The sequence below is a fragment of the Quercus suber genome, unplaced genomic scaffold (genome assembly GCF_002906115.3).
Source record: "Quercus suber isolate HL8 unplaced genomic scaffold, Cork oak 2.0 scaffold_234, whole genome shotgun sequence".
Classification (NCBI taxonomy): Eukaryota; Viridiplantae; Streptophyta; class Magnoliopsida; order Fagales; family Fagaceae; genus Quercus; species Quercus suber.
Genome location: NW_027069691.1, coordinates 31676 through 40896, shown reverse-complemented (window position 1 = coordinate 40896; position 9221 = coordinate 31676). Strand labels below are relative to the sequence as shown.

General features: G+C 33.2%; 1 protein-coding gene across 1 annotated transcript; it reads right to left on the bottom strand.

Annotated features, from left to right (window-relative positions):
- Positions 1 to 6201: 6201 nt before the first annotated feature.
- LOC112035849 (probable leucine-rich repeat receptor-like protein kinase At1g35710) lies at positions 6202 to 8844 on the bottom strand. The gene has a single exon (XM_024068687.2). The coding sequence runs from the start codon at positions 8842 to 8844 to the stop codon at positions 6202 to 6204; it is 2643 nt and encodes an 880-aa protein (XP_023924455.2).
- Positions 8845 to 9221: the final 377 nt, after the last annotated feature.

The following is a 9221-nucleotide window of genomic DNA, read 5'->3' as shown; positions in this document are numbered from 1 at the left end:
AAAAGTCTTATGAAGAAGGTTATTTATATTGATAAAATATAGTTAGTGAAGCTGCCACTGACCAATTTAATAAGATTTTGTTGAGTTGATTTGCAAAACTCTTCAAATATTATAAAATTTTGTTATTAGTGCATGTCGTATATTTTTACTTTTTGTTAGTGTTTCTTTTAGATGTGATATGTAATATTTTCATTTGAAATTTTACCCTTTTTGTTGTGCAGGCAATAACCAATGTTTAAACATAATATTATTTTTCAAAATTTTGTTGGTAGACTAAGAAATATGAGACGAGATCACTATACACCTTGGCTGACCAACTCAAATCCTTTACATTCTAATGAATTGTGTATTCCTTTGAATATTAGTGTCGTAATTAACCATTTGTGTGACTTATTCCTTAAAATCCATAGCAAAAAGGTCCATTTATCTTAACTAAATTTCTCTCAACCCTCCAAAAACATTAATAGTGACATTCAATTTCTCACTGAACTGACCACTCCTTAATTAAAAAATTTTAGTATTTCTAAGAACTTTACTGAATTGACCACTCCTTAATTGGAAAATTTTAGTATTTCTAAGAATTTTTCCGTCCATCGCACGGGTTAGCGATTAGTTTACTTAAAAGAAGAATTTGAAAGCAAATGCTCATGGAAACAAAACGTATTCTACTTTCAACCAAGATTTAAAAAAGATACTAAGTTCTAAATGATCAAGTTGAGATACGGTTACATAGTGCAACCTCTGTTGTTGTTCCGTTGGCACCCCTTAAGAATTGAAGTAAACATCATCTCGAAAATATGATTGCCAGATATATATGGCAGGATACTTGGTGGCAAAAAGGGGTTCTGGCGTTCTGCCTAGAAAACTTCTCAATGGCATGAATTATTTTAGGTGGACTAGGATGCTTTGTTATCATCACTCCATTTTTCAAGCTTTCTTATTTCATTAAGTTTTATGTGCCAAACATTTTCATTCATGGGATTGCTGATACACCGTAACATTTTATTTTTACTCAGTCCAAATTCTTATAAGGTGAAAACTACTCATGTTGCTCAATCTTCAAATGCGGTAATTGTTTTCTCACACTTGTTAATGTCACCATGTACACAATGTTCATAATTTCAAATGCAATATACTGATATCCATTTTTTTTTAATTGGTGTCCATATAAAATTTGAAGTGAGTGATATGTAACGACAATATACAATAAAGAATGTGAGAATCAATACCCTTCAAATTTTAGTATTCAATAATTTGAATATTAGAATATGGGCGTTGGTATTCAAAAGAGTAAATGCTATGCACTCAGATGGAAATTTTTGTGCATATTCCTGTGTACCTTACAATGATATATATGTATAGGCCATCAACAATAAAATCATGCGGAGTTTGTGGATTATTTGTGAGAACTTTTTCTATTGTTGACTACGCCTTTACAACATCATTATTTACGGCTAAAAATTGAAAAAGAAAACATCATCATCATTATTATTTAAAAGGAAATCTATAATTATTTTTTTCTTTGATAAAAAAGATCTATAATTAAAGTTATAACTATCCTAACTAGGGAATTACCAAAAGAAAAAAAAGTAAAAAGTAAAATTCAAAGTTATTAGTAACTACTCCCTAACTATCTTATTAGGAAATTACTTTACAGAAAGTTATACAAAATGCTTTTCAGAAAGTTATTCAAAGTATGATACAAGGTAAAATTGTTGCCAAAATGCTTTACAGAAAGTTATACAAAATGACTTTCTACAAAATGTTGAGCTGTTGTAAGTCATCCATATTGTAAAAACAGAAGCACTGATATCAATTAGTTATAATAACATACCTACATTATCAATTCGTTGTAGGAAATGACCTTTAGATAGCATTCCCATAAAAGACTGATTGTAGAATTCGGGCTTTAGAAAGATATCAAAATTAAATGATAGGAACAAAGAGAACTAAAATGAAAAATAGAAACAAACAAGCAAAAGTGAACATCAAAATTTTACGTGGTTCGGCTTTTGGCCTACATCCACGGATGGCAACAAGCAAAAATTTCACTAACAAAGTGGAGAATACAAAATGGTGTAAAGACATTATCTCAAAACCCAAACCCCAATATGCCCAAACTGATTCTCACGCAAATATAATACAAAGTTTACTCTCACAATACAAAGTTTGAGGTTGCTCCTAAAACAAGGAGAAGTTGAATATGAATTATTCTCATCTTCTTTGGCTTCTTTCACCTGCACCCCGAACATTTTCTGTACAACCTCTTACAATTCTTGAGCTTCTTCTTCTTCAAAAAAAAAAAAAAAAAAAAAAACGTCTTGGTAGAGAAAACTACCTAAGCTGTAAAAGGATCTTAATCAAAGCAAGTTGGTAATTCTATCGCTACCTATTTATAGTTGAGTCTCACCTGCTTCCTTGGCCTTATCGTTTGAGCTTCTTTCACGTCATTCCCACGGAAGAAAATTTGCAGGAATTTTGGAACATCCAAAATAGAATACAGGACTAACAATTTGGAAATGAGGGAGCAAAATCTAACAAATATTCACTATAACTCAAATTCCACCAAGCAATTTTTCAAACAAGTCAAATAATGAATTTCCCCTTAATCCATAAATAAGAATTACAAATTGCGACAAGCTCTACTCCAACTCTCCAAATTGGAGAAATTCAAATTTGCTCTACATTGCTGAGACTTCTCTTAAGCCACAAATGCAACAAGTGCCAAATCAAAAATAAGCCCAACCAAAAGAACAAAGTACAAATCATCTCAAGTTGCCTCCAAATATGTCAATAGGCGCTAAATGCATCCAAGATTATGCCTAAAGCAAATTAGAGCCCAACCAAAAAAAAAAAAAAAAAGCCTATAATCCCGAGCAAAGTACAAATATGCTAATAGATGGCATATGCATGCTCAAACACAATATATAGTTTTTCCTTCATAGAATTCTTTTCTACTTACTAATTTCGGACTTATGGTTTCTTCAGTATCCACCACTTTTTTCACAAAATTTCATCCTTTTTAATATTATCTTAGCTTCAACATTGTCTTTAAAATAGTTATGGCCACCTCCAAAAAAACAATAACCAATTTACCAAGAAAGCTTCTTGAGCTAGGAAACCAAAAACCATATGTCCAAAACTAATTAAAAAAAAAAAAGAAAATTACTATTGAAGAAAAACTCCACAAGGCCAAAATCAAGAATACAACAGCCATACCTCTACAATGTCATGGTTAGTATCGGGAAGTAAAAGATTTACATTTGAAGATAGGATTAACTTTTTTCTTGTTAAAATCCTTTTGTAGCTCAACTTAATGTTGCTGCTAGTAGTTGAACAATTTCATAATTCACCCCGTTGGGCCTGTTCATCAAAAAAGCCAGGGCATTTTAATTTTTTGTCCTAATAGCTTGTCCTAGTCTAGCCATATGCTTCATCCAATTTATTTTGGTATATCAACTCTTTATTTGTGAAGTAAAAAAAAATTGAATGTTACTAGTGTTTTTGTATTCCAATCTTCTCGGACTGGGTTCACCGACACCCTAAACATCTGTATATTATTATATATATATAAAGATCACCAAATTTAATCAAAATCCTCCCTACCTTGCGGAGACTTCTCTTAAACCACGATTACTTAAGGTGCCAAATCAGAATGAAGCCCAACTAGAAGACCTAAGTGCAAATCATCTCAAGCTACTTCCAAATATGCCAATAGGCGCCATATGCATCCAAAAATGGTGTCAAAACCAATTAGAGCCCAACCAAATCAATAAAAGGCATATAATCCCAAGCAAACTCCAAATAAAAACCTTTTAGAACTTATTGATCTTGGACTTATAGTTTATTCAGTATCCACTTTCCCAAGATTTCATCTATTTCAATCTAATCCTAGCTTCAACATTGTCTTTAAAATAGCTATATATGACCACCTTCCCCCCCCCCCCCAAAAAAAAAAAAAAAACCGATTTACCATGAATGCTTCTTGATGCAACAAGACAGAAATCATATGTCCAAAACCAATAAAACAAACAATCCTATTAATGAATAGCTCCAAAAGGCCAATACATAAATACAACAACCAAACCTATAATAAATTTCTAGCTACAATCTGATGACTAGTATCAATAGAAGTAATAAATTTCTACCTTCAAAATAGTGAAAAGAGCAATTGCTAAAATCTTAATTTTTTTTACACACTAGGTAAATCTAGGAGAATATATAGTACAATCCAATACGAATCTTTTCACAAAATTGGGGTGACTTCATGTTGATATAATAAGCAAAAAGTAAGCCTCCATTATTTCCCCTTCCCACCCTCTAATTTCTCGACATCTCACAATGAAATAATCTCAAATAAAATAAAATAAAATCAATAAGAAGTATAAATAAAATAGAAGGAGCCAAATGAACACACCAGAATAAGTTCGAAGACAATGTTCTGATTGACCTTGACCAGTTTGGTTTCCCACACCTTAAGAGCTTTTGACCGAAAAAGTAAAGTAGAAAAAGGCAAGAAAGAACTCATCTTCCCTTAAGCTTGAAGCACTTAGTTGCGCTTGGATAGGTCTAGAGATGGAGGCTTGGACAGGTTGAAGATGGTGTTCTTGCAGTACTAGATTGGCGTTGGGCACCACAATAGAGTAGGGATTCAAGCTCAATGCCAACAACTACAGAGGAAATGAACAATCATGCAAATTGTGGGTTTATTTATTTATTTATTTTATTATTTAAGTTTTAGCTTTATAATTATTTAAAACTATACACGAGGATCGAATGTACACAAACAAGATAGCTTACTTCAAATTTTCGAGACCAACGAGCTCTCTTAATGTGATCATGCACAAAGGCTTTGTGAACGGGGATTTCCAAGTTGATAGCTTTTGATAAACTTGTTGCATGGTCGGACGAGAATGTGGACTGGTGTGCAAGCATGCCAATGCTATCTTTGCCACTAAAACCACCTTGTCCGCAACTTGCCCAGTAGGCAGCGCAAGCCGTTGATCCAATACATCTTCTAATAGCACATCATAGGCCGATGATGCAAATGAGGTTGATAGAAATGATGAGATCAAATCACTTGGATGCCTTCCCATAATTACTTCTAATGTGACTACTCCAAAGCTATAAACGTCACACTTTTCACTTACTTCCATTGTGCAAGCATGTTCTGAAAGTAAAAGATAAGAGTTTTACTATTCTTTCACTTTGTAGAAGCAAGTTTGTAATAACATTTTTATTCATATAGTAAATTCCTTTCGAATTAGGTGGAGGGGGCAACTAAAGGAATTGAATTTTGCTAAAATTTGAAGGTCAAATAAGAAAAAGGGAATTCTTTTCTTAGAGAGAGAAGGGGTGGGGCTACCTATGTATTATGTCATCTTAAAAAAAAAATTCCTTGAACCTAGGAGTATTACAGGTAGGGCAAGCAAAATTTTGATTTAAACTATTCACCAAATAATTAAATCTAGTTTGAAAGAATTGACTAGTTGGAAAATAAGGCTCAGTGTGTAAAATGTGATTCTTCAATAAGTACAAATTACTTAGTTGGATGTATTTATGCACAATTACTATGTAAAAAAAAAAAAAAAAATCTCAACAATTGAAATTAAAAAGAACATTTTTAAAAAAAAAAATTGTGACAGTGATTATGACCACAAATAAAGGAGGTGACCCTATAAATTATCAAGGGTTGTGACCTCCAATCTTGTATTTTTATTTTTTAATGCCAATCAAGATGATCAATATTGAAAATATTTTTTTCATTCCTAATTCAGCAGAGTACTATAATTATTATTAACCAAACCTACTAGCACAAACAGTGACAACTGTACATAACATTATGTTGTTAAACAAATTTTAAAGGACAAAGTTTGGAAGAATTTCCTCCAATTCATTAAGTTGTGATTTATAAGACTATTCAAATGTATTATTTAAATAAGTTACATAACTCATATAAAAAGTCATATGACTAAAAGTACATGCAGATGGCCTCTTTAATAGCCACATAGCTAGTTGGAGGAAGTTTCCTCAAAACCATTTTGGAGGAAAACATTTTCCAATTTTAAAAGACAAATAATGCCTATTGAAATAACATTAATAAGTCAAAAGACACAACAATAGTCACAATGTGGATATAGATGATGTGATTGTTGTTAATAAAAGTGGAGTTAGTAAGTCCATGTAAAAATTTATGTTACTTCAATCATAAGATTGTGAAAAAATTGTAGTGTCCCTAACAATATGCTTAAGTAACATACTTGGAGCAATGTATCCAAAGGTGACATCGAATGAAGTCAAAAAAGATGTGTCAGAACTCATAATCTTAGCTGTGCCAAAGTCACAGACATGAGCTTCATACTTCGAATCTAATAGAACATTCTTGCTTGACATGTCACAATGAATTATTGGATGTGAGCAGTCATTATGCATATAAGACAGAGCACTTGCCACACCTTTGACAACATTTACCCTTTTAACCCAATTAAAGTTCGGTGCTAATTCATCACTATTTAGTATCTTTTCCAAGCTCCCACCATCCAAGAACTCATAAACTAAAAGCAAGTGTTGTGGATGTGAGCAAAACCCATGAAGTTTCACAATGTTGCAATGTCGTATTTCAGTTAGACTACGTATCTCATTGGTGAAAGCTTTTAGATTGATCACATTGTCTTCAGAGAGTGCATGAAGTTTTTTCACAGCAAAAACTTCACCTGTTGGTAGTTTAGCTTTATAAACAATTCCATACCCACCTACTCCAATACAATGTTTTTCGTCAAAATTCTCCATTGCTTCAATAATGTTTTCATAAACAAGTTTCCCATCATAGCTCCATACTGCAAACATATTTTGATGTTTTGCTTCTTTTGGTTTAATTTCTGTCTTTGTCTCTCTTGAGCAAATATTTAATGTGATTCCAACAATGATAAATATAAGTAAGACAATGCCCAAAAGAACGAAAATCAATGTCATAAATTTATTCCACTTTTTAACAAGAGGATTGTGGCTAATTGTAGAAGGGCAAGCTTTCAATCCCGTGACATTGCCACACAAACCCTTATTATTTCTAAATACTTTTATAGGTGCCTCATGAAATGCACTGAAATTTGGAATAGGACCCTCCAGTTGATTATACGATAAATCAATGGAGGTCAAGCTTAACAATTGATCAAAATTGGATGGAATATTTCCAGAGAGTGCATTATGGGAGAGATTCAAGATTTCTAACACTTTCAAATCTCCAAGTTGTTGTGGTATCTCTCTTGTTAGAAAATTTTTGCTAAGATCAAGATTTTGGAGATATTGCAAATGGCCAATTTCAAGTGGGATATTTTTGCTTAAGTGATTGTTGCTTAAATTCAAGACAAAAAGTTTTTTACAATTCCCTAGGTCAGGAATAAGGCCACTTAGACTATTTTTGGCGAGATTAAGTTTCTCTAGATTTGATAGCATCCCAAAATTGTAAGGAACTTGTCCAGAAAATCTGTTATTGTCTAGAAAAAGCTCAAACAAAAACGTCAGCTTACCTAATTCCTTTGGAATCTCCCCGTATAGCTTATTTGAGGAGAGGTCAAGTAAATGTAATTGACTTGCATCTCCAAGCTGAGGAGATATTCTACCTGAAATATCATTGTTAGAGATTTTCAAGCTTGTCAAGTTTTGACATTGCCCCCAATTAGTTGAAAGTTCACCGTAAAATTTATTATAACTCAACTCCATGTATACTAAGTGTGGGTATACTCCAAAACTGTCTCCTATATTTCCAGTAAGTTGATTTCCCTCAAGCTGAACTCTGAAAAGGCTAGTGCAATTTTTCAATGATTTTGGTATCGAACCAATAAAATGATTATCGATTGCAGCGAAGTACTCAAGCAATCCACCAAGGCACACGTTTTTAGGCAAATGACCTATGAATTGGTTGTATGATAATTGCAATGACTTTAATTGGGTGAGGTTGTTTATTGCAAGAGGGCCGCTTAACTTATTCAAGCGCAAATTTAAATATGTGAGTTTAGTTATATTTTCAAGAGAAGTAGGGATTGCATTAGTGAGAATGTTTCTTGATAAATCAAGCTTAGTCAGAGAACTTAGCATTCCTAATTCTTGAGGGATGGAACCAAAAAGTTGGTTTTTAGAAAGAGATAAAGTGGTAAGTTTGCTCAAGTATCCAAGAGAAGTAGGGATGGTACCTGTGAGATTGTTTGTTGATAACTCAAGATCAGTTAGAGAACTTAGCATTCCTAATTCTTGAGGGATGGAACCAGAAAGTTGGTTTTCAAAAAGATATAAAGTTGTCAATTTGCTCAAGTTTCCAAGAGAAGCAGGGATGACACTTGTGAGACTTTTTTTGAATAACAAAAGGTAAATCAAAGAACTTAGCATTCCTATTTCTTGAGGGATGGAACCAGAAAGTTGGTTTTCAAAAAGATATAAAGTGGCCAGTTTGCTCAAGTTTCCAAGAGAAGCAGAGATGGTACCTGTGAGATTGTTTGTTGATAACTCAAGGTCAGTCAGTGAACTTAGCATTCCCAATTCTTGAGGGATGGAACCTAAAAGTTGGTTCGTATGGAGATATAAAGTGGTTAGGTTGCTTAAGTTTCCAAGAGAAGCAGGGATGACACCTGTGAGACTGTTTTTGAATAACTCAAGGTCAGTCAAAGAACTTAGCATTCCTAATTCTTGAGGGATGTAACCAGAAAGTTGGTTCTCATAAAGATATAGAATGGTTAGGTTGCTTAAGTTTCCAAGAGAAGCAGGGATGACAACTGTGAGATTATTTGATGATAAATCAAGTTCACTCAAAGAAGTTAACCTTCCTAATTCTTGAGGAATAAGGCCACTCATACGATTTTCAACAAGGTAAAAGATGTGAAGACTTGTCAATTGGCCTATTTCAGAAGAAATTCTCCCAATGAATTGATTATAAGAAAGGATTAGAACTGAGAGTTTAGAGAGGTGAACAATATTTGAGGGGATGGTTCCAAATAGTGAGTTGTAAGAAAGGTCAATACTGAGTAGATTGGGGAAGGAATGAAAGCTTAGATTGTGAAGAGTACCTCTCAAATTGTGACTTTAAAGGTTTAGATGGGTGACGCTTCTAGACTTGTCGCAATTTATTCCAACCCAATTGCAAGGATTGCTTCCAGTCCAAGAAGACAAGAAAGACTGGCTTTTACTGTGAAGGTTGGTTTTCCATTTTAGAAGAGCCTTTGCTTCCTTTC

Bases quoted from the DNA above. Each gene is read 5' to 3' on its own strand.
- LOC112035849 (XM_024068687.2), bottom strand. From the start codon at position 8,844: ATGAGTGGCCTTATTCCTCAAGAATTAGGAAGGTTAACTTCTTTGAGT.